We start from the raw sequence: 26,149 nt of genomic DNA, 5'->3' as shown, positions 1-26,149 counted from the left end.
GATAGTTTGATAAATACAAATAATTTTATTTCCTTATAAATTAACAGAAGACTGGATATATCAGATTCTCCTACATTTTAATGGAATTGATGTTGGTGATGCTGTGCAATCTGTATTTTCAGCAATGGCAACTGTTAGCAAAAAGGTAAGATTTTGTTTCTTTAATATTTTAACAACACAGGGAAATTGGAATTGAGCCTCGTTCTGTTGTTGTTAGTTCTGCAACTCTTCTGGAGTTGGAGCTGGAACTAATAGCAAAATTGTGGTAGATTATCTTCAGTGTGGCCTGTTTTTATGCTGAAGAAGCAATTAGGGAGAGCAGAATTTTCAAACCTGTCCATAAGGAGACTTGATTCCCAACTGTTATGGGGATGAAGCAGGAAATACCACATTAATTCCTGTTTAATTTGGCCCCTTACTGCTCCTGCAGAATCCTCCTAAATGTATTTAGTGCCTGTACATTCATATGCGCATTTATAGAATAGCCAAAAAAAATACTTGTTAAACACACCAGCATCTTTTATCTATTTTTGCTCCGACTCCCATTTAAATCATTGGTAAAATTCCCTTAGATTGGGTTGGAGATTGAATGAAAAAAAATGGTACTTCAATCTTGTACTGGTGATTTTGATTTTACACAAAAAATACCAGAACCAAAAAATTTAAACATTTAGTTACTACAGTGACATAACATGATCCTCTTGTGAACATATTCAATGTACAAAAGTTAGCACAATATATAAAATAATATAAAATGCAAGGCACAATGGATATGGGAACTATAATTTTGTATTTGCTGTAAAATCTACAAATGTAAAATCTCCATCAGCAAGTTGTGCTATTATAGATTTTGTTTTCTTCTTTTAGTATATAGAGTAAATCAACTGTTCTCAAACTTGGGAGAAGTACCACTGAAGGCACACGGGCCACGTTTAGATGCTGGCCAAGAGATGATTTTAAAAGATAGTCATAACCCTCCTCATCAAAATGTGCAGTCAGATAGAACAGACGAGAGGGAAAGAGGCAGCTGCAGTGCAGCCTCCGGACGTCGGGGCCGCTGTGTCCCCATACAGTTAGACTTGGGAGCTGGCTCAGCCTCCTCCCTGTTTGGATACTCTCCTCCCTCCGTGTCAGTTTGGCGTAGGGGACAGGCAGGGAGGCACCGTGACTTAGTTGCTGGTCTCCTGTTCGGCTGCCAGCAGCAGCAACGGCAACTCGTGCTGCTTCTCCGAGGAAGAGGGGAGGGGAGGGGGAAGAGAGGCAAGAGGTGGTGGGAGCACAAAAGGGACATTGGAGAGGGAAAATGCACGGGGAAGACATATTGGAAAGGGACTTTGGAAAGGGGGTGCTTGGCAGGTGCTTGACAAAAGGGGAGGGACAGAGCGGAGCTTGGGAGGGGTACAAGTACCGTGGGGGAAAGTAGGCAGATGGTACAGGGAGGGACATGGAAATACTGGGTCTGATCACTGGACAGGTGGGAAGGAGGAATTGGGGGACAGACTCGGGGGTGGGGCTGGGAGTGGGAAGAGGTCCAAGAGGTTCTTCGCGAGAGAGAATGGGGATCAGTGGGGAACGGGTGGTCTGGGGAAACTTGATTGGGAGGCTCGCGCAAGGTAGAATTTATGGAGCTGATGAGAGAGGCAATGGTAACATCTCGTAGAGCGAGGGAAGTGCACCAGTAAAGAAAGGAGTATTGGGGAGGGGAGTTCTGGGGTACCGGTTGTGCCTGGAGGTATGGAAAATTGGTACCACTAGGGAGATGGAAAATGGGAGAAACAAAGGGGATTGGGGGAAGGGGAAAAAAGTGAACTGTGGGGAGAGGCTTGAAAAACGAAGGTGAAAGTGGTAGGCAGAGATATGGGGCACTTGGAGAGGAATGTCTGGGAGAAACAAAACAAAGAGGGTGAAGACAGGGATAACTGAAGGGATGGAAAGGAGGTCTGGAGAGGCAGAGGAAAGAGAGGATGTGAGAATTTGACAGGGTTCAAATTGATAAATAGGATTGGGGGCAAAGTAAAGAGGGTGTAAATTTCTTAGAAACGATGGCAGAAGGATGTTAAGGAAGGCAGAGAAACATTGGAATCTTGAAACACAAATACAGGAAGCATATCTGAAAGGTCATATACCAAAAAAGTCTGAGGTTCAGATGAGGTATAATCAGTCTTAATGTTTGAAACATGTTGGGATAAATAATTACAGTATATGCTTATCATTTATTCCACTGTGTTCTGTCAAATACATAAACCATGAGAAAGAAACATGAATAATTTGTTTTCATTAAAAATTAAGACTTTAATGGTCAATTGGGGTTCATAGAAGTATTCACATTAGGAATACTATAATATTACAGACCATGTTAAAATTAAAATTGTTACTGTTCAGTACAAAGAAAATGGCTACTTTCAAATTCTCATGTATATTATAAGGTACCAACAGCAACTTTGTATTGCATTCCTCTTAGATTTTCACACTAAAACATGCAAATTGCATATGTTGCTGCATGCAAACTTTTTAGAAGCTGGGATTTACAAACAATTATAATTTTAAAAATCATAATGGAATATAAAAATCAAGTGGCACTAATAATGAAATAAATAAAATTATAATGCCACGTAGCTAGGATATGGCTTATCAATGTTTTCTGTAGCCTCTGTGTTTGTGTGTAATTCCAATAGGTGGTATTGGTCCACAATTTAGTCAGTTTTTTACAGCTGTTAAATGGTGTACTTTATCTTTTATGAAAAAATGAGTAATATATATATATATTAGATTTCCAAATATAATATTTCTTTGCATTATAATTTAAAAAACACATATTGTGAATTAATATATATTTACAAAGGAAAGGAGCCATGAAACGAGAAACTTTGTTGTTAGTCATTAATCCACCTCTGGCCTCCCCTTGCCTGACTGCAGAAATGTCAAAACAGGATCTCTGTCCATTTGGAAACAACCAGTGCAGGATGTGTCTCTGACTGGATCAGGAACTTTCCTTAAGAAACTAGAGCTATTTTTATGCTTATAATGTTTATAGACATTTTGTTATGTGATTACAATATTTGATTCACAAATGGAAACATCAAAAACAAAGGAAGGGGTAAGTTTCTGTACAAGTAGTTATAATCTAGCTAAGAAAAGACTGGTTCTGTATCCACTGAATGCCATACCGTTCATATCAAAATGGAATAATTGATCCGTTGCCCTGGAAATACTTCTAAGTACTGTTGTCATGATCTCTCTCATTTATTTCCTTAACTTTTTATTTCTGAATTATACCTCTTTAAATGTTTGAAAGGTGAGTGAAGTTTGCAATGAAAGGCTTCTGTTTGCATATTGTAAGTTATAAATGCCAAGTCAACTGTATTAAAACACTTCCACCTGAAACAGGAGTTTCCAGCACTGAAACAATCTCTGGAGTTAAATGTAGAATTTCTAATATCTGTCTGTGAAAGGCTCTTCCTGCCATCTTGAGTTTTTAACTAGCCTGAGTCAGCATTAGATAGAACTCTTAGCTTCATTAGGGTATAATAGGTGTTTGAAGCTGTGCGCATTACCTCAAAGGTAGTATTTTCAGAATGGGGTATTCAAGTTGGCTTCGTCCATTTCTCCTTTACTTTTTTCTTAATCCTCACAGTTTGCTTAGTTTAATTATTTTTCCCCCAGTTCCCGCCCCTCCCCTTTTTTTTGGTTCCTATATATAAAGTTGTAGAAGGCATTGGGAGAGAATATTCTCCCCAAACTCTCACTAACACTAGGTTCATTTCCAGAAGGTCAGCCGGAAAGATGGGTAATACCCTGGATAAAGCAGGGCCCTCAGCTTGTGGTGTCCAACATACTAGTCACGTAGCTATTTGGCTGGTTGAGTGTGGCTAGTGACCAAATTGAGGTTAGAAATGTAGCCGTGTTAGTCTGGTGTAGCTGGAACAAAAAACAGGACTATGTAGCACTTTAAAGACTAACAAGATGGTTTATTAGGTGATGAGCTTTCGTGGGCCAGTCCCACTTCCTCAGATCAAATAGTGGAAGAAAATTGTCATAACCATCTATACCAAAGCATACAATTAAAAAAAAAAAGTGAACACATATGAAAGGACTAATCAAATTTCAGAACAGAAGGGGGACGGAGGGACCGGCAGGTAAATGTCTGTGAGTTAATGATATATTAGAGGTGATAATTGGGGAAGCTATCTTTGTAATGAGTAAGATAATTAATGTCTTTGTTTAAACCTAAGTGTAAAGTGTCAAATTTCATGCTTAAATTGGACACTTTACACTTAGGTTTAAACAAAGATGTTAATTATCTTACTCATTACAAAGATAGCTTCCCCAATTATCACCTCTAATATATCATTAACTCACAGACATTTACCTGCCCGTCCCTCCGTCCCCCTTCTGTTCTGAAATTTGATTTGTCCTTTTCATATGTGGTCACTTTTTTTTTTAATTGTATCCTTTGGTTGTGACAATTTTCTTCCACTATTTGATCTGAGGAAGTGGGTCTGGCCCACGAAAGCTCATCACCTAATAAACCATCTTGTTAGTCTTTAAAGTGCTACATAGTCCTGTTTTTTGTTCCAAATTGAGGTTAGGCTACCAGTCTAGTTAACAGCATACTGAACCTTTAAACAGAGCACTGGAGCTCAAATTCCTACCATCTCAGACTAGGAGCACTGTGTGCCTTTCAGTGCTCTCAAATGATTTATTTTAGAAGAGACTAAATATTATTATTTTGATGGGCTCTAAAGAGAATTGCAGGTAGCCTTCCTAAATTGGCCACAGAGATATGGGATTATTGAGGATATTAGTGGGGAGGTAAAAGGACGAGGGTAAGGCTTCCACAGCCCGATAAATATGAAAATCTAACCCCTTTAATCTCGACTAGTAATTTGTTATAGAACTGCACGTGACTGACACGAGCACTTTGTCACAAGTTTGCAGGGTCTCAATGGGCCCCATGACTTGGAGCAGGCTTGTTACAAGCTGCTTGTGTTTCCTTGGACCTGCTCGGCCCAGTCCTGCTAAAGTGACCGGTGCTACTCTAAGGCTGCCGGAGTCTTGCCCAAACGGGGGAGGGGGTACACGTTGGCATCTCAGGAGCCTCCCCTCGGTGTTCCTAAAATGGAGGACAAAGAGCCACCCCCGTGTGACGTTCAGGCGGTGGCCTCTGAGTCTGCAAGTCCCAACACGCGGTGTGTTCTGGGGGCCATGCCCTCCGGCTCAGCGCTACAGGTGCGCACGATGGATAGGGGTGGGCTAATGTGGTGACTGGAGAACCCTGCATAGAGGCTCAGCGGAGACCTTTTCCCCTTGGAACATTGGTGCGGCACTCCCCCTCCCGCCCGAATGGTGCCGCCTGGCTCGGCCCGCGTTTCTGGGCTAGTGGTGTAATCCCACCTGCTCAGTTCCCACCCGTGGCAGTCGCCTCCCCCCGCCAGGCAGCCTTGGTTCCTCCCCTCGTCCCTCTCTCCGGGAAGGTGGTACGGCCCGCTCGGTTGTCATGCTGCGTGGGCGCTGTTGGGGTTGGCGCTCCCGCAGCCGGTGATGGGCCCGGAGCGCCCCTTGTCCCCTCGCCGTTGCCTCCTGCTGCAGCAGTAAGATGGCCGCCGGGGAGAGCCGGCAGGATGCCCCGGAGGCTGCAGTCCCAGGCCTGTGGCCGGACTTCCGAGAGACAACGCAACGCTTCTGCGGGCTGGCCCTGGAGCAAGCGCGGAGCGTGAGTGCGGGGCCGACTGCAGCGAGCTGCGCGACCCGGGGAGCTTCGTCCAGGGCGGGGGCAGCCGGGACTGCCTGTCTCGGGGGCCTGGCTCTCCTGGCCTCTTGAATTGTGAAATCCACCCCGGCGAGTCGGCGCTGGGGGTTCTGCCCTCAGCCGCTGCGGGGCTGGGCAGACGGCCGGTGTGATATGGACTAGCTGGGTGGTGGGAGGATTTTCGTAGCACCTCTGCTTCACCGCGATAAGCATCCCGCACTGCGCTTCAATGGTCCGAACTCAGCGCAGTTTGATTTGTTATTTACGTGAAACTAATCTGCTGCGAAACGTGTCACCTGATCGCTTACATTTTGTTAGAAAAGTCAGGTGTCTGGGTCAGGCACCCATTTCGGCAAATTGCCCTGCAGAGGGGCCCTCCCTGTGAGGTGCAGCTTGTAGGACCAGGGGTCATGGCAATGTTTAATGAAAATGAAGATTAGAAGGGCACAAGTAGTGGAGGTTTGAGGTTTGGTTGTGAAGAGCGTTTTTAATGCCTATGAAATTAGGAAATATATCCTCAAATATGAAAGCAAAATATGCTTGTATTGGTTGCCCTTTCGTTACTATCAAAGGAGGCCTAATGATGCTCTTTCCCAGTTCAGACCAAACAGCTTAGCTTGAAAGACTGGAAGTTTGACTTTTCAGCTTAGTGAATAAAATATTATAAACTAGTAGTTGTATATGGACAGGTGAGCTGCATTAAGCAGGTTGTTCTGTTTAGAAAATAGTGTATACATATTTGTTTACAAATAATGTTGAGCACAGTTTAATCACCAGCCTTTATATGGTAAACTGCATGTTTTATAAAACATACTTATGCTATAATTTAGCCAGTCAGAAATTATTTGCATATCTTTAGCTATCACCATAAATTGTCTGGGGTCTTCAAACTATTTGAAGGCTTCAATATCTGAGATATAGGTGAGAGGATTATTCTAGGAGGGGGTGGGTGAGATTCTGTGGCCTGCATTGTGCAGGGGGTCAGACTAGATGATCATAATGGTCCCTTCTGACCTTAAAGTCTATGAGACTGCTGTGTTGTAAACATTTTTATTTTAATGTTGACACTTTTTACTGGTGAAACATATAAACCACCTCAAGAAGGAAACTTTCCCTGAACAAGTTCAGAAGGAAAACTTAAAAAGCTGGTTATGCTCTGATTACACACACCATGTGCATCTATACATCGCTAAATAAACAGAAGATTTAAAAACCAAATAGACTTCTGACATTTGCTACTTCACAGGGTTTTGAAAAAGTAAATATACAAAGAGTCCTTTCATTTCACAGTTGACTCAGTGAACAATAAGTAATATCTACATTTGTCAAAAATAGGTAATCTGTCCCTTTCTTAACCACTTGGACTTTTTCTGCTTGATTTTGTTTTTCAGGTTATGGCAGCATTGCCTAAAGATATGAGACCTGGTCCTGATCTTTATGGTTTCCCATGGGAAATAGTGATTTGTGTTGCAGTTGTTGGAGTTTTTACAGTCTTACTGTTTCTGTGTAGGAGTTATCAATCAGTAAGTATCCAAAATTACATATAGAGTTATGTCTGAACCCATGTGTCTTTTTCTTTTGATAATAGATTGTGAGGAATGCACTTAGTCCTTGACTTGTTTTGAAATTAACATGTTCTGTTCAAGTCCTTAAATCCTGGAATAGCATTTCATAAGATTTCTTTGATGGGTAATTTAGTTACAGGGTTCAACATGCTTGTAAGTGTTTGCTGTTACTTATATTGTTCTCACATATCTATTCTTGTTACATTATAACAACCTTTTAATTTTCATGAAGTTTAAACATTTGAATACACACTTATTCGGGATGTGATAGTGTAACTGTGATCCCTGGGCTCATCAGTTAACTTTCATGGTTACACGCAGGCTCCTGGTATGGGTGGGAGCCATCTCCTCTCCCTCTCTTCCCCCTCCCCATGTTGCTGCCTCTGATACAATAATGAACTGTTTGTGACAGGTCAGGACCCCACTCAGGACTGTCACCTGATCTGCTGAGGCCCCAATGAGCCTGTGCAGCCTGAAAGTGTGGGCACTCTGTAACCCTGTCTTGTTGAGTTTCACTCCAACCTGCTTCAGTTGAAACACTGGGACAGGGCCACGCCCCCAAAGCTGCAGACATGGCCTGAAAGGAGTACAGTTTGAAACCTTTTCCCACAGCTCCTCTGGGAGCTGAACCTAGATTAATCTGTTTTGTGCTGCATAGAGATCTATACAGGCAGTCCCCGAGTTACGCGGATCCGACTTAAGTCAGATCCGCAGTTACGAACGGGGCTTTTCTTGCCCGGGAGGACGCGAGCGGCGGGACACCCAGATGCACCCCCCCAGCAGACCAGGGAGACGCAGAGCAAAGCAGTGGAGGACACCGGCGGCAGGACCGCAGCGCGTCTTGGCGGTCCCGCCACCCACGTCTCCCTGGTCTGCTGGGGGGCGGGGGGACGCGCAGCTAGTGCGACCCACCCCACCAGCAGACCAGGCTTTTCTCGCTGACGACGCCTGGGGTAGAGCAGCTGGGGCGCTACCGGATTGGTCCCGCAGCACCGCTCCTCGGCGCTACTGGACCAACCCGGCAGCACCCGAGCTGCTCTGCCCCAGGCGTCCCCAAGTCAGCTGCTGCTGAAACTGATCAGCGGCTGATTCCAGGAAGCCAGAGGCAGAGTTGCTCTGCCCTGGGCTTCCTGGAATCAGCTGCTGATCAGTTTCAGCAGCTGCTGACTTGGAGACACCTAAGGTGGAGCAGCTGGGGTGCTGCCGGGTTGGTCCCCGCAGCGCTGAGGTGCGGTGCTGCGGGGACCTACCCGGCAGCGCCCCAGCTGCTCTGTCCCAGGCGTCCAAATTCAGCCGCTGTTGAAACTGATCAGTGGCTGATTCCAGGAAGCCCAGGGCAGAGCAACTCTTCCTCTGGCTTCCTGTAGTCAGCCGCTGGTCAGTTTCAGCAGCGGCTGAATCTGGACGCCAGTTCCGACTTACATACAAATTCAACTTAAGAAAAAACCTACAGTTCCTATCTTGTACGTAACCCGGGGACTGCCTGTACAGTGTAAGGTCATGAAATTTGCTTTTTTTCTTAGTGTAAAGTACCTTTGCTCGCCCAGGTACTACTACACTGGGTTTATTACTTAACAAAAGTGATTTTATTAAGTATAAAAAGATAGGGTATAAGTGGTCATAAAAGGGAGCAGACAGAACATAAATGAGAAAAATAAACAAACATGCAAGCTAAGCTTAACACACTAAAGAAATTAGTTACATGTAAGATCTCACCCTAAATGTGGTTTTAAAAATCTTCACAAGACAGACACCCTTTGACAGACCCCTTCCAGCCTGGGTCAAGTTCCTTCTCCTAGTTCAGTCTTAACTGTTTCCAGAAGTCATCATATTTTGTCAGCCTTTTGCGCAAATGGCCCAGTTCTTGTAATGCAGTTCTCAAATTAGCTCATTCAGCTCATTCTAATTGCACATCATTGACCTAGAGTTTCTTGATCCTAACTGTCCTGCTTGGCTAACAGTTTATCAGTGTAAAGATATGTCTTTGAGTATGTTTCAATATAGATTCCACTGTAGGTGTCACTGAACCTCTTGCATTCAAGCTCTCGTCTTTTTTTAAACAATAGTGCCTGATTATGTTATGGAGGCACCTTTTGCTGCTGTACAAGGGCATTAAGGGCAGAATGACTGCAACCCTCTCAGTTCATTCTAATCTGTGACTGTCTAACTCACTAGTTTTCATTGAAACTTCTCAATCTTATATAAAACTTCAGAACTCTTGATACGACTACCATGTCCTGTATTGACCCATGTGGACTGGATATTGGCAGTTAGACACTCCTATCCAGATTTTCCAGTAAAGGGCTACTTAACATGAAGATCTCATCAGACAAGCCAGTTTTATCCATTGCCTTACCTATCCACAAGTGATGCTAAAGAACAGTGTAGAGAAGAGGACACGGAGAAAAGAATCAGCAGTGATCTCAACACCTCCACTACCCAAGTCCCAGTACTGAGAGAGGGCACTCCAAACACCGAGCTGAGGACCTTAGGCAGAACTCAAGTGTTTTTCTGCAAGGAGGGAGCTAGGTTCTATACACCTCCCAACCTGTCTGGACATATCTCAGAACCAGGGTCAGATACTGCATTCAGATCTACAGTTGTTGCATTTGAAATATTGGATGTTGGCTGACTGAGCATTGCTGGCAGAAACTGCTTCGTGCTTCCTATAGGTTCAGGAACCTGTCCTACAAGATGGGGAAATATTTAATTAAGAATACTCGCTCATCAAAACAGTAAAGATTTTTCATATGGACAGCCCAACATGATCCAGACCCAGTAGAGCCTTGATATTGCAACTCCTAGACTACATGCTGCACCTGAAACATGCTCGATTAGCATTTAACTCTCTCTCCTAAGATTCACCTTGCAGTGATATTGGTGTGTCATGCCCTGGTACAGCCATCCTTGATCTCATGTTTGACAATATCAAAATTTCCCCAAGGACCTCCTTCATATTTACTGTTTGGTTATACTGACTCTTTCATGAGGCCTTCAGTATTGTCCTCATAAAACTCCTGAGGACTCAGAAGAATGTAAGACTGGCAATACAGGGTCACACCTATCATCCATGTAGCCCATTATCCTGACTTCAAAGAGTGGCCAGTGCAGTGCCAGATGCTTCAGAGGGACTGAACTGATGAGGACAATTAATGAGTGATCAATCCTCTGTCATCCAGTTGCAGCTTCTGGTAGTCAAAGGTGTAGGGATACCTAGAGCATGGCGTTTCACTCCTGATCATCTTAGCTAATGATGGACTATCCTTCATGAATTTAGCTACTTAAAAAAAACAGTTCTACTGTTGGCTTTCACTCCATCTCCTGGCAATAAGCTCCACAAACTAACTTCTTTTGAACCAGTGTCAAATTGCTCAGTACATTTCTTTACCATCAAAACAATCTTTCTGGTTGCCATCACCTCAGTATGGGGAGGCATTGAACTTCCAAACACTCTTGGCCAGACCACCTTACTAGGGTTGCCACCTCTAAGGTACAAAAATAAAGGATATCTGGGATAATCCTTAGCCCATAAAACTGGACAGCTGGTAGTATGTAATGAGCATTCTTCCAGATTTTCCAGGACAGCTACCTTTAAAAAATCCTGAGGAAAACTTGGGCAGGTGGCAAGTCTAATTTGCTTATCCTTCCATATAAATCAGGTGGTACTGAGATCACATAATCTTTTAAGCATTCTAGTAATTCCACTTGAACAATCAGTTAATTTGCCATTCCATTTTTTTCTGAAACCTTCCTGAACCCCTGGAGAAAGTCACTGCTCTCCTGCCACATATCCAGGCATATGCCACCAGGGAACTGGCAGCATCTTTTGCCTGCCAGTCTCTGAGAACAGCATTGTGGCGCAACCTATTCACTTTTGTTTTTAAACCCACTATAGGCATGCCAGCTGAGTTAAATGCCAAGTTCAGGATCAGTACTTCAGTCACTGCTTGGTACAAATGAAATACCTCACTTCAACTATCTAGGGATCATGTTGCTTGTTAATCACCTCCATTGGCATCCACAGTAATGGATAGTAAAAAAAAAATACTTATCCTATAGTAACTCTTGTTCTTCAAGATGGACATACAGTGGATCCCATGATTCACCTTGCACCTATGCTTTTGGGAGTCCTCAGTCATCATGGCTTTAGATAGTAAGATGAATTGAGAGACGGTTGTAGCAGCCCCTCCTTTTATGGACTTGAATGGAAGCGTGAGGAGGCACAGAACTAATGAACAGCCCCAACTCACGCTGTTGTTCAAGAACACATACGGTTTCATATGTGTGAGATGGATGCACACCTAAGGTGGGATCCATGCTGACAAGATCACAAAAAGCCCCAGTTTATTGTAGATTAAATAAACATTGTAATGTTAAGTAAAGAATGCAGAGAAAATGAGACTAAAAACTGAATAGTCTCATCTTTTCATGCTGTGCAACTTAATAGACAAATTTAAGTGCTTGTTCATTTTTGTTTCAGGTTAGAAGCAGACTTTATGTAGGTAAGTTAACTTTCCTTATTGTTTCTGTGGCATCTGCTTCTAGCTACACTGTTGATTTTTAACTATTTTAATTACTTGGCTGTTATAAAATGAAGCTACTGTTCTTTGTAGGAAGGGAAAAACAGCTTGCCAGTAAAATTGCTGAACTACTGGAAGACAAATGCAAAGTTCTCGAAAAACTTAGTCTCTGCAAGAAAGAGGTAACTCTTATATTTATCTTCCTCCTCCTCCAATTTATTTTTTTAGCACATTGAGAGACTGTTCTTTTAAGCAACAGAAGCTTTATTTAAATTTAACTATTAAAAGTTTATATATTTATGATCTTGAAATCAGTTCTTCCTTTTACATCCTAGTACAGTACACTGCATTGTAAATGTATTCTAAATGTCTTTGTTTTATGCTCTTATGTGCTAAACTTCTAGGGCCAGATTTTAACGATGGTTAGGCACTTAAGTGCCTACCTGCATCTTTAGGTAAATTGGCTCTTCTGAAAATCCCACTAACATCCATTGGGAATTAATGTCTAGTGTGCTTAAGTACCTTTAAAAATCCACCCGTTAGTGTTCAATTTTATCCTCAATTAATTACATTTTAAACTATTTTTGATCTTACATACATTTTGACATAAACTATCTCTTTCAGTATGAAGATTTAGAATCATCTCTAAAGGATGCCAGTCTTCTGAAAGAGTCAACAGATACATCACCTATTGAGGTAAAAACAGAGTAAAAGAAACAAGGGCTTATTTTTGTATAATTGAGGTCGCATTTCAGGAAAAACTCAATGGATCAGAAATGTACTTTAAAAAAAATCTGTGGAATTGTTCCTGATCCAGGTTTTCTCAAAATGAGAGAGTGCATCTGTTAAACAGAGATATAAATATGAAGCAAATCAGACACACAGGAAATTAATTTTTGAGCAAATAGTTATGTATATTTTACTGAATGTCAGATGTGACATCCTGTAAAATTGTTGTGGAAACTCATTCTTCCTCAATGACTGGTACAGAATCAAATGTGTACCACGATATTTTGAAATAATACATTTTATGGCAAATATTGCAGCATGAATTTTAAATAGATCTGTTCCAAAAATACACATTAATAACTTAAAGTAACACTATGACTTATAGGCTGCTATAGTATAGAAATGAATACATTTTTATATCTCAAAAGTCAGGAACTTATTTGATAGAGGGTTCCAAAAAAGGCTAGACTTAGCATACTTCTCATTTTAAAATGTGTATATATACTTAAATTCATTTTGTACTTGGAGTAAAAGCTGTAAAGGTGGGAATAAGACTATTCATAAGTGTTTTAATCTCTAAAAACAGATCACAGTGCAGCCTTAGCTTCTGAGCCCCATTGCACCTCTGTATCTTATTAAAATGCTCCATAAAAATACATTATACATACCCGTAGTTAATGTACAGAAATGTATAGTTATAAAGAAATTAAATATCAAATGACTTGTTTTAGGCAAACTGTGAAAAACTGAACAGGTCAAACACAGCACTCAAAGATGAACTAGAGAATTTAGAAAAAGAGTTGGAAGAAGAGAAGTCTAAGCGATCAGAACAGGATGACTTGGTAAGGGTCAGAAATTTTTTTTTCATCATATTAAGATAACATGTTCAAATTTTTAAAACCAAGTTATGTTTGTGCATAATTTGAGTTATTTCTCTGAGAAGATATTTACTGAAAAGGCAGTTTTTTCCATTCCTTTTTTAACTTAATTTTAAATTTTGTTTAAAAAATTATTCAAGGGATAAATCTCAGATTGTTACGGTTCAGGATTTAACATTAAAATATTTAGAAGCTAAAGATACAGTTGTACATTGAATATCCTAAATAGCAAGGGTAAGAGAAGATTTGTTTAACAATTAAGTGATTTTTTTTTCAATAACTTTTTCTTTGTATGCTTCCAAATACACTTTAAAAAGGTCTGATTTGAGAAGGTTCCCTGAATTTTAACTGTCTTTTTATTTAGAAAACACACTTTTTTGTCCTAGGTCGGGGGAATCATTTTTGTAGCACCTCCAGAAATATAGTGTTTTTTGGCTCATTTATCAATAGCCAATCTTGTTTCTCCCTTCTCCAGTCTTTCACCTACAGTGTTGTACTGTTTACCATTGATGATGCTTAGTGTCAGGCAAAATAACTTGCTTTCATCTTGAGGATATTTAGGAAGTGGGGGCAGTCTTGTCTGGTTATATAATGCCAAAACAGATATTTTGTGCTTGCTGTTAACAAGTTAAAACAACTTCTATACTATGTAACTAGGGAAGCCCACAGAATTGTTGTTTATCTGCCTTTATAAAGCAAACATAGAGCCCTTTCTGAATTATAGTCTTGTCTTCACCTGTGATACCAGTGATCTTATTTTAATGTACAGAAGGATTTGTAAGAGTGTAAATTCAGTGAACACTTTCACTCTTAAAAGTTGCAAAGGAATAATAATTGGAGGTCCATTCTGCAGACATTTTAAATATCCTGCATATGAAAAATCCTTTCCTAAAGTACTTCTAGAAAATGGATTTATTTAATGATTCTCCAGTATCTCATTGTGGATGTACTAGACATAAACATTTTAAAAAGAAACAGTATGTTACAAGACAGATAAAAGGAAGGCATAGGTATGTAATCATATGTCACTATTGTACAGCCAAAAAGTCTTCCTTAAAGAAATACTTGAAAGGAACACTGGTATTGTCAAGCATGCAAAGACAATTCTTACAATTGAACCAGAAATATTTTACAGGAATAAATTTTCAGCAAATGCTACTAAAATGTATCTCAAAATTATTTTGGCTTAAAACATTTCAATCAAACTTCTGGAAAAACTTGTATGAAGATAAATATTATGGCTTTTCAGATGGCAGATATACAGAGAAGAATGGAGTCTTTAGAAAATGAAGCAAAATGCATCCAGTCACAAGTGGCAGAAGTAAGTTCAATATCTGAGATTTTTGTTCAAATAATGTAAACCAATTACTAAAATAAAATTGTATTATCACAAATTAAATGCTCAAAGGAAAGAATTGACATGAATATTAATGCTTGTCTTCTAGAGCTCAGCCCTGTTTTTTGGTATTTAGTAGCTGATTGTCGTCCTCTTTTGTAAAATCAATTACTGTTAAGTGGAAAGTACAGTTACACTTCATTTTGTTAGTACCTGAGACATACACTGCCAAGAACTTTATCATAAGCAGCAACATACTATTGGATCTTCAGATATAGTGTTGAAGCAGTTCACTTTCTTCTATTTCATTTAGGCCAAGACCACATTAAAAGTATTTCACATTAATAAAGAGAGACTTGAGACATCTGTCCAAGATGCAATACAGGAAAACTGTCATCTTCAGGAAAGTGAGAAACAGGTAAGTTCTTCCTAGTTTATGTGTAGTATTGTAGGTATGTATGGCATTGTCTACACAATTCAAGTTATCCCTGCTCTAAGGAGTTCATCACCTGATTGAACATAACAAAAATGACTGACCAGGCTGGTTATGAGGGATAGATAAATAGAAGGAGGAGGAGAACTCAGCTTTTGAAGAACATAATATTCCTGGAGATCAGCTCTCTCTCTCTCTAGATATATATTTAGAATGTCTTGTTGTGGTAGAGTAACTTTTTCTTGGATCAGTCTCTCTTTGAAAAGGTTTTATGAAATGTGCACATGTAAGAGAAGAAATCCTTAACAAGTAAGGTGTGAAATACTTGTTCCAGCCCTAAAGGGCAGAGTGGAAAAAGCCACCCTGTGATAGAGAGGAGGATACAATGGAGGAGAGAAAAGATTTTACTGAGGTGGGGGGAGGAAGAGATTTGGAAGAAATGAGAATAAATATTTAGGCTAGTACTTGAGCTCCATAAAAGTGGGAACCAGAAACTTGAATTTGATAGAGATGACAAAGAAAGAGTTTTAAACAGGAGAAAATTGAGGCAGTGGACAAGGATTTTAGTTGCCATAAACCAGGAGAATGGTTCATTATCTTTGTGATGGAAGGGAAGAGAAAAGTTCAGAATGACCTGGGTAGCACATTGGAATGACCAACTAGAGCTGGTTAGAAATGTTCCATCAACACTTTATCTGAAAATGCCAGTTAGTCAAAACTGAAATGTTCTGCTGGGAAATGTAGACTTTGATAGAAACGAGTTTGCCAGAAACCTACCAGATTTCCTGTCCAGCTCATTGGCACTCTGCACTTGTCCTTGTTGAACCTCATCAGATTTCTTTTGGCGCAATCCTCCAATTTGTCTAGGTCACTCTGGACCCTATCTTTGCCCTCCAATGTATCTACCTCTTCCCCTAGCTTAGTGTCATTTGCAAACTTGCCGAGGGTGCAATCCATCCCCTCATCCAACTCATTAATAAAGATGTTGAACAAAACCAGTCCCCAGTACTGATCCTTCGGGCACTCCACTTGATACTGGCTGGTAGCCAGACATGGAGTCGTTGATCACTTATCTAGTATATGATATTTACATCTTAAAAGGGAATGTGCTGTTTCAGAAGGGTAACTTTGATCATTCACTTCATTTTGTCATATAAATAAATAGGCTCTTCAGTTTAAATGTGCATCCAGCTTTTACTGCATTTCAACTGCAGAGCTGCTGGGGGGGCAGCGCCTTCCTTTATCATCTAATCATGTAGTCGATACAAATTGTATTGACTACATAACTACCCAATTACTTGCTGTCATGGCTCCTTCCCCACTCTGGCATGATAAATGCAGAAGTGGGGGCCAGCAAGTGTACCCCAAAGCCTTATCTACCAGGCTTTGGTATAAAACTTCCCCCAAGATCTTAAAAACCCTAGATCTTGGGAATAAAACTTCCGCTGCCACCACCCAAATGTTGCTAAAGAAACCAGGGGAAAGATCATTTGGGAAATCTTCCCCCTAAAACAAAAATCAGGGCACACCATTAACCACTGCCAGGTTAATAAAAGAAAAGAAAGAACTTTTATTATTACAACAATATTCTGGTTGCAAGTATAATGACTAGAGAGGAAGGTAACAAAATATACTCATGGAGAAACTCCATGGGCCTAGAACTTAGTTACAAAGAAAAGCCAAAACATCTTTTAAGCAGTGCCAGATCTCAGATCCCATACCCAATCCATAACACAATAAAACCTAACGAAACTACCTAAACTTGACCCTACCTACAGAAAATGAAGAATGATGTCTTGGAGAGAGAGAGAGACATGCTTGTCCCTCTCTGTAGCTGCAGAGAACTCTCAGAGAGACCAAAGGGAGAAGAGAAAAAAACCCAAATTCCTTTGTCCCAGTTTGAAAAGTCCCACCTACATTCTTATTGGTCACTCCACCTGGCTAGGTGTAGTTAACCCCTTAATCCCCAGGCTGCTGGCTAACCCTCATAATCATGACACTTGCCTCTTAACATCCTTAAATCAGACAATAATATCTAATGACAGCAGATGCTGAGATTTAAAAAGTTAGAGCTTTCTGTCAGTTAAAATACATGATGTCAACATCATGTATCCAGAAATACAAAGTAAATATTCTTAAATAAAACTCTGTTCTCAAGTAACAGGTTTTTTTTAACTCTCTATAAATGTTATCAATGGAAATAACTTTTGTTTTGTTTTCGTATGATGAAATGGATGTTTGATTATGATTAAAAATATAATTGGTCAAAATTTACTTACAGCCTCTGTTTTTATTATATCTTTAAAATTGCTTATCTTTGGTAAGTTGAAGTTTAGGCTGTAAACTGCCATCTATTTATTGGTTGTTTGATTAAAATAGATTAACCACTTCATTCTGTAAACCTGGTATGTTTAGGTCGTCATTTGCTTAATGTTCATCCCTCAACTTTTTTGCAAGATTCTGAGAAATAGCTTCTAGAATTTTTATAATATTAAATATGCTGTTCTTCACAAATTTGCTTCAGTTTTCATATAATGCAGGTGTGGTTTAATTAGTTGACATAGTAATTACATTTATTTTAACAAACTCTGAAGTCTAATTATTCCTTTTATTTTAAGGACACATCTGAAAATGAAATATAAAATTGTTAATGTAGCTCCAAAATCTTCACAATCTGGCTGCCCTTCTAATTAACAAAAGGCTAACTACTGTATTTTTAATATTTAATATCTGTATACATAGAATACTCATAGCTTTGATCAGCAAAAATGTCTCTTTAAAATATATTTTAACTGTATGGTAAAAATAATTACAGTAATTCTTCATTTAACACGGTAGATGCGTTTCAAAAAATGATTGTGCTAAGCGAAAACTTGCTATAAAACTTTTCAATTTTCCCACTGAAAACAATGGAAAAGGTGGGGGTTGCATTTCAGGTGGTGATGTCAAAGTCAATTTTCTGTTGGTGCTGTCTCGTCAACGTCAACATTAGATGATGTAGATGGAACAGAGCTATCTTGTTCATCAGCTGATGTTGTTTTAGGTTGAACATGAAAAAACTTTCTATAGAGAGCTGCTTTTTGTTTTTCATTGTAAAGTTGCTGGTAGCAACATGAGGCGCTTTCTAAGCTTTTCCCTACTTTTGAGCTCCGTTTGCGATCAGAATCATTCTCATAAAAAAATGTTATTGCATCACTTATAAGCTTAAATGCTTCAGCCATAACGTTCATTGATAATGTTCAAATAACTGGCTCAGCATGTTCAGGCTCATTTTCCAGCCGCTGCTCATTCAGCAGCTTCAACTTGTCCATAGACAATTCCTCCCCATGAGAGTTGAGCAACTCTTGCACATCAGTGGCATTCACCTCCTCTAATCCTGTTCCATGGGCTAGGGCTACAATCTGCTTTTTAGCTTCAGCTATTTCAGTGTCAAACTCCCTGAACTCATGAACACATGCAGGTCATATATGGCACCAAACTGCATTAAGGCAGCTTGATGAAACTTCTGCCCAAGCCTCTGCTATAATATCTATAGCTGTGGTCACCAACCAGTAGATCGTGATCTACGGGTAGATCTCAGGGGCTCTAAGAGTAGCTCTTGAGCCCTCTCTGAACTGCGCGCCTGCGCAGTGCACTTACATTAGATTTCCTCATTTGAGGAGCAGCTACTCACTGAGCAACAACACAGGTGAGTAGCTGCGAGGAATTGTGGGAGCTGGGAGGTTGGGAGGGCTGAAACACCCCAGACAGCTGACTGTGGCTTTCAGCTGAAAGAGGCTGCCCCAGGCTCCAGCTGATCGGCGGCTTCTCCTCTCTGCCTGCCCACGTGGAGCTTGGTGCACCCCAGCTGAGCGCCATGGCCAGCTGGCCGGGCAGCCACTTCTCTTCCCTCCAGCCCGGCTGCCCTGCACTCAGCCCAGGGAGGCTGCGTCTTGCTCCAGCTGTGCTGGAGCAAGCTTCCCAGGCTGAGCGCAGGATCACAGATTCTCATCTGATGGACTATATACGACTAGCAATCTCAGACTACAACCCAGACTTCAAGACACTGGCAGATACTGTTCAGTCACAGGTGTCACACTGAGACTTTGTTATTGGAAGGGGCGGGGCGGTAGATCTTCACCTGTTCTGAGACTTAAAAAGTGATCTTGGGTGTAAAAAGGTTGGAGACCACTGATCTATAGCATCTTTAATGTTAAATTTTCTCCAGAACTCCTTGATTAGGCTTATTCTCACCATCTGTCTCCCTTATAAGCCTAGCAAATGTACGGCGGAAGTAATACACTTTGAAAGCAGCTATCGCTCCTTGATCAAGAGGTTGTATTAATGAGGTTGTATTGGGGGGTAAAAATAACACTCAAATGTTTTCTGACAGATAAATAAGGCAAAGAGGAGGATGCCCTGATTCATTACAAGTAAAATTTTGAAAGCAAGATTTTCTTGCAAACAGTAGTCTTTCAACTCAGCAGTTAGGCAATTGCAGAAATAGTCTGTGAAGATGCTTGCAGTTACCCATGCTTTTGCATTAGATCTCCAAAGGATCATCTTCCTGTTGTTTGAGTACCTAGCTAAAGCTCTAGGGTTGGCCGAACAATAAACTGCCAGTTTGAGCTTGCAATCCTTGTTTACATTGGTGCATAGCATCACAGTCATATGGTCCTTTGCAGCCTTAAAGCCAGGTGCATAAGCCTCTTCACAAGAGATATATGTGCGTGCTGGCGTGCGCTTCCAGTAGAGTCCTGTTTCATCCAGGTTAAACACCTGTTTAGACAAATAGCCATCTTCCTTTATAATAGTTTCAAATATCGCTGGGAATGATTCAGCAGCCTCTGTGTCAGCAGCAGCAGCAGCCTCTCCAGTTATTTTTATATTATGTAAGTTTGAACGCTTTTTAAAGTGTTTGAGCCAACCATGACTTGCATTAAATGGCTTGGCATCAATTTCATTCAGTTCTAATTTAACAGCATCATATAAAGCTTTTGCTTTTTCCTGAATAACAGCCAAATTCACTGGCATCTTTCGTTGTGTTTGGTCTTCAATCCACATAGACAATCGCCTCTCCATATTTTCCATTAGGTTAGATCGTGTATGAACAACCTTCTTCACACTTACTGGTGTTGCATTTTTGCAACTTTCCTTAATTTTCTCAGCTTGGGCATGGATCGTGCGCACACTAGACTCATGCATATTCAAAGCACGGGAGATATCGCAATTGCATTCGCCTTTTTCAATTTGCTTAATCACTTAAAGTTTCTCTTCTAATGTAAATGATTTTCTATGCTTCTTGCTTGCAGAAGCAGATGTATCACTTTCCTTACGCTTGCCACTCATGATAAGGGATAATACAGTAACAGCAAGATATCTAGCAACACAAGTTGCTGCAGTTTGTTAAAACACAAGATAAACACATGAGTGAACGGAGGAGCGCTGTGACCACATGTATTCATCCGCTCATGCATATTACCACTGTTTTTACCAACTTATACCACCGCATGAAGTAGTCCGCCACTTGATTATTTTCGTGTTATTTCAGGGATGGTCGTGTTATTCAAAAAACGTTCCCTTAAAAAAAATGGTGCTATTGCGAAAACGTGTGAAGCAGGCACGTGTTAAATGAGTAATTACTGTATTAGGGGAAAAAAATCTACAGGTTGTGTGGTTAATTAAATATCTGCCACATTTGTTTTATTCAATAGAAAATTTCCAAGATATAAATGAAAACATTAATGGGACACTTCCTTCTCACATTTGCCTTAACTCGAAAAGAGAACAAGTGCTGCAGTTTAAGGAGCATGTGGGAAATTAATGTCTCTTCTCTTCAATCTTTTCCCAGAAATCTGCGGTTTGTTGTTGTTCTAAAATATTGATCTATTCAGTCAAATTTGTTTATAGATATCCTAGTAACTAATTACACTAAAGAGCTAGCACAGCTGATAACAAATTAGAGAACAGGACAATAACTTAAAATGTAAACATGTTCAAATGTTACCCAATTTTTAGTTTTCATAGGTGGTGGTAGGATTTCAAAATACTAACCCCACATATGCTGCCTATGAGTGTACACAGGGCTAATTGTAGAAATGTGAAAAATATCGAGTGGTTATTTCTTGATTTTTTTTTTTCTCCAACTTGTAATAGATTGTCTCATTGATCTGATACAATTCTCTTTTTAGCTTTTACAAGAAGCTGAAGGATGGGGTGAACGATTTAGTGAACTAAATGAACAAACAAAAATATTTGAATCATCTAAAGTAGATATGGAGGAATCTTTGAAAAACAAGGAAAGTCAAGTCAAGGTAAATTATTGTATTTAACACTGAATCTTTTGTATTCTAGAAGATAACATCTTCTCATTGTAATATCTCTCTCAATTTGCTTTTTGCATTAACTTATTTTTTGTTTTTTCTTACTCACCTTTTCCTCTACCCTCCTGGGAAAACAAAGCAGCTTAGTTTGAGGTTTGAATTCATCAGGACACTGTCCAAAGGCCATAGAATTCTAGAAGCTAACATCTGAAATAAATAGGAATATTTGCATTCTAAAAAAATATTCGCTTTGTGGGCACGTGCGCACATACACACAGAACTCTTCAGAAGCTCCCAATGAGCATCATTAGGGGTATGTCTACACAGCACCGTTATTTCGGAATAACTGCTGTTATAACAAGCAGATATTTTGACATAATGTTGAAATAATGTCCAGCTGGAGGACTTCTTACTCCAACTCCTGTAACCCTCATTTTATGAGGATTAAGGGAAGTCTGAGCAAGAGTGCTCTATTTTGGAATAAGTGCTGAATAGATGCACCCAAATTTGAAATAAACTATTTCAATTTAAACTGTGCAATTAGTATAGCTTAAGTTGCATAGCTTATTTTGAGTTTAGCCCTGCTATGTAGACGTACCTTAAGAAACTTTATATATGCCTAACTGTTGTCCTGCTTCTTACCTGTGTTTTAATGGTACGTAGTGGAACATGTAGGATCCTAAATACCAGACCAATTTTGATATATTAATGAGAAATGAATAAAGTACACAAAGTTGAAACTGATTCAGTGTGGCATTCGTTTACTGCCTATTTTTCATTTTGGATTTTAATTTTATTTATTTTTGGTAATATCTAGTCATTGACAGAATGTTTGTTGAAGATGAAAGACTGGAGCGCAGCAATAGGAGAAGATAATGCTGAAGATAACCACTGGGATGTTGATATAATGGGTGAAACAGAAAATGGAGAGGCTTTAGGTACAATCATAACAACTTCTTATCTAAGCACTGCCCCCTCTTCTTCCTCCCAATACTTTTACAGAACAGAATAACTTGACCTCAGCAAAACTTGTAATGAAATTAATTTGTTAAAGATAGAAGCTGGATTTCTTAACCCTGTGTACTAATACGGTTTGCAAATGTGCTCCTCCAGAATACTAAATTCATATTGCATAGCTGTTTTTCCTCAGTCAGCTTATTTGATGCTGCTTAGTCAGCGTGTATGTTAATGTCAGAAGTGTCAATTTTAATTTTTTCTTCCACGCTGAGTGAATCACATTGGCTTCTACCACACTAAGCACAAACTTAATTTTTATGAAAAATATATCCAGTAATTAGGTGTAGTAAATGCACACTTCAATCAAAAAATGTGCTGTTTTTGTGATTTCACTGTTCTTTTTATGCTCTTAATAAGATGATCAGGAAAAGCGAACGATAAAGAAGCTGATCTATGCTGCTAAGGTATGTAGTAACAATTTATGATGTATTGATTTTAAAAATTTGCAAGGAAGAGGACAGAGAAACTGCTATTTAAAGTACATGCTATCAGATTGTCTATTAATGGACATAAATGTATCCATATCAGCGAAGTTCAGAGTTTCTCAGTGCTTTTTTCTAAATATGTTTTATTTTAAAAATCTTAATTGATATTTTTTTTTCTTGGTCAGAATCTACAATGAACGCAGAATATCCTGTCCTAATGAAATAGTGTATTGTATTTCCAAGCACTAGTCAATGTTACAACCATAACATACGATAGTTACTTTAGTGTTGCATTATCTGAGAATTGCAGTCAAGTAGGATTGAGTCTTTCCTGCAGTAATGTTCTCACGCTTATTTCCTATTTTATTTTAACATAGGTAAATGCTTGTTTAAAAACCCTGGAAGCAGAAAGAAATCAAGTATATTTAAAACTGGCAGATGAAGATAAAGCTAAAGAAGAACTTACAGGTAAATTACAGTGTTTTGATATTGTAAAAATAACTGAGTTTTTAAAATCAGAAGCTATTCATTACCTTAAATAACTCTGGCTCATTCATTCAAATTTTGTGGAAAAAATATTAAGCTTACACTAACAGTTTTATTCAGTTAGATAAAAGTCCAGTAAGTTTGAATTTAAGTGACTTAGCCAGTTCTAAAAAATTGGTCTTAAAAGGCTAAAACCATAGCAAGTAGTAACACAGACTGTTGACATGCCATTTTTAATTTATTACCTCACTTCACTGATTGAAAATGCAACAGTTGTCATTTCAAATAAATATATCTTTTTTCAATATTGCTATTGAAAATATATCTAATATATTTCAATATAAAGTATTTATAAACAATGGAATGTTTAATTGGTCAACAAATTTCTAATAACATTGTGATTAGTTCATTATATATAGTTGGAATATTATATTTCTTTATTCTAAAAATACCTTTGCTTAGAAAGTACATAGTCACCCCTTTTCCTTTGTTGGACAAAATCCATGAAGAAAAAGTATTTTTAAAATAAAATTAGGGGGCTGTGCACCCTGCTTGCTGTGCTCACCAATCCCCTTCTCGGGGGAAAGGCAGCCCATGTGCTCTCTTTCCCCTTCCTCCCCCCAGCTCTCTTCCTCTGGGGGGCTAGGCCAGGCCAAGGCTGCAACTGGCCTGGCTCTCTCCTTCTGGCTGCTGGGAGCAGGGGAGGGTATATGGCCCTTGTCTCCTTCCCCCTTCCCCTCCCCCCCCAAGGAAGGAGGGCATGCAGCTCCTGACCCCCGGCTCTGGCCCTCCCGTGCCCCACCAAGGGGAGAGGCATGTGGATCCAATCCCTCCCCTCTCCTCCCCTCCCCCGTGAGCAGGAAGGGGAGAAGCTGTATGGCCTCTGCTCCACCGGAGTACTGGGAGGAGGCAGGGCTGAGGACAGAGGGAAAGGATGCAGGACGCACAAGTGTGGGTTTTTTGTTGTTGTTTTGTTTTTATAGAGAGAGAGATTAAAATGCAGCTTTATACATCTTAACTCTAATCAGTACTTTTAATGTAAATAACACTATCAGCAGAAAATTGGACTAAATTTTAAATGCCATATGCCTGGGCATTTAATAATTCTGTCCTTTTATGCAACAATTTTCGTTTCCCATAAAATTTAAAGCTCTCCTACGGTAATCTATCAGATGTCCTTCTAGACCTGTGGTGTTTAGCCAGTTTTGAAGCCAGCAAACTAGCCACACTCATCTGGCCAAATAGTCACATGTGGCTAGTGTATTGATACACCACGGTTCTAGACTGATAGTAGCCTTCTTCCCCATTAGGGCCTTCAAACTTCAGAGGATTAAATGTATTGAAAGGAAGCATAGTTTGAAACTGACATTTAAATTCTCATTTTTACTTAAGTATCATAACTCTTGATTCCTTTTCCCGTACTAAGACCAGTAAACAATACTACTACTCAGTTGTGCAATCTGTGGAAATATCTCACACTACAAAAAAACAAAACAGCATTCTGTGGACTGTAGGGAGATCTCTTCCTGTGTTACTTCACGAGTGTTGACAAGTCCTTCATTAATAAAACATTACGGTCCTTGACTTGCAGAGTTTTTACTTTCTGAGGATGTTTATAATTTTGTTTTAACTTCATAAACTGCATTATTCACTGGATATTTAGCTGTCTCTAAATTTGACAGAACGCATTGAAAAACTCCAAAATGAACAAGTCTCCTTGCAATCTGAAAATTCACATTTTGAAATTGAAGTTCAAAAGCTTCAGCAAAAGCTTAAAGTAATGACGGAACTATATCAAGAAAATGAAATGAAACTACACAGGTACTGATACCACTATATTTTTACATTAAGCATTTAATTATTAAGGGAAGTTTGGGAAATCATTTGACTTTTCAGTTTAAACATAACAAATTTGTGACAACTTGTTGCAAGATAATTGTCATATCCACCGTATTCCTTATAGTTTGGCTGAAAGTACAGTGTGTGTGTGTGTGTGTGTGTGTGTGTGTGTATGTAATGTAAAGCTAAGTGTTTGTGGTAAATTGATATATCGCTGAATAAACAGATTTTTGCATTTGTTTAGATATGGATGTGATTATTATTTTCTTTGAATTGATGGATGAAATCTATTAGGAAAATGCATAATACTAGTCTTGAAACGCTTGGAGAAGAAGGGACTGTATACCTTGTGTATATTTATCACCTAACTGTTTTATGGAAACAGGTGAGGGGTGTGTGTTTGAAATGTGCTTGTGTGCAAAAGTATGCTGTGCCAATTATACAAGTATAGTTTATTTCAGCCAGTTAAGAGCTGACCTTCACAGTAGGACTTCAGAGTTACCAACTGACCAGTCAACCATGCACCTGATTTGGAACTGAAAGTGCACAACCAGGATGCATGAGACACAAAAAATAAAAAAGCATATATAAGAAGCATAGTACTGTATTAAACATAAACTATTTATAAAAAGGGAAAGCAGCATTTTTCATCTGCATAGTAAAGTTTCAAAGTTGTATTAAGTCAATGTTCAGTTGTAAACTTTCAAAAGAACAACCATAACGTTTTTGTTCAAATTTACGAACATTTCAGAGTTCTAAACAACATCTATTCCCGAGGTGTTTGTAATTCTTAAAGGTCTCATTCATTTACAATGCCTGAAACAACTTTGGGCAGTCAAAAACCAGTATACTGAGAAGTACCATTTTAAA

At 39.5% G+C, this 26,149-nt stretch overlaps 2 protein-coding genes across 8 annotated transcripts in view; one reads left to right on the top strand and one right to left on the bottom strand.

Moving 5' to 3' along the window:
- Positions 1-26,149, bottom strand: part of FBXO33 (F-box protein 33) — a 107,085-nt gene that overhangs the window by 16,024 nt on the left and 64,912 nt on the right. Inside the window, exon 5 of the mRNA XM_075926886.2 lies at positions 21,622-21,719. Within this exon, the coding sequence (XP_075783001.1) occupies positions 21,630-21,719 (90 nt within the window). The 3' untranslated portion in view covers positions 21,622-21,629. The remainder of the gene's footprint in view (positions 1-21,621; positions 21,720-26,149) is intronic.
- MIA2 (MIA SH3 domain ER export factor 2) overlaps positions 1-26,149 on the top strand; it is a 69,401-nt gene that overhangs the window by 16,967 nt on the left and 26,285 nt on the right. For 5 of the 7 annotated variants that reach the window (XM_006117716.5, XM_006117719.5, XM_006117718.5 and 2 more), the window contains 13 exons: positions 48-145; positions 7,141-7,272; positions 11,795-11,816; positions 11,928-12,016; positions 12,459-12,530; positions 13,295-13,405; positions 14,691-14,762; positions 15,091-15,195; positions 21,381-21,503; positions 22,330-22,450; positions 22,887-22,933; positions 23,332-23,422; positions 25,123-25,261. In XM_006117716.5, coding sequence (XP_006117778.4) covers positions 48-145; positions 7,141-7,272; positions 11,795-11,816; positions 11,928-12,016; positions 12,459-12,530; positions 13,295-13,405; positions 14,691-14,762; positions 15,091-15,195; positions 21,381-21,503; positions 22,330-22,450; positions 22,887-22,933; positions 23,332-23,422; positions 25,123-25,261 — 1,222 coding nt within the window. Of the gene's footprint in view, positions 1-47; positions 146-2,931; positions 3,098-5,278; positions 5,714-7,140; positions 7,273-11,794; positions 11,817-11,927; positions 12,017-12,458; positions 12,531-13,294; positions 13,406-14,690; positions 14,763-15,090; positions 15,196-21,380; positions 21,504-22,329; positions 22,451-22,886; positions 22,934-23,331; positions 23,423-25,122; positions 25,262-26,149 lie in introns of those variants that run through there. The other 2 variants (XM_006117723.5, XM_006117721.5) reach the window with 2 other exon arrangements.

The sequence above is a fragment of the Pelodiscus sinensis genome, chromosome 5 (assembly GCF_052426305.1).
Source record: "Pelodiscus sinensis isolate ZL-2025 chromosome 5, ASM5242630v1, whole genome shotgun sequence".
In the NCBI taxonomy this organism is placed as follows: Eukaryota; Metazoa; Chordata; order Testudines; family Trionychidae; genus Pelodiscus; species Pelodiscus sinensis.
The sequence above is the reverse complement of the archived record's forward strand: the minus strand, read 5'-3'. Positions and strand labels throughout refer to the sequence as shown.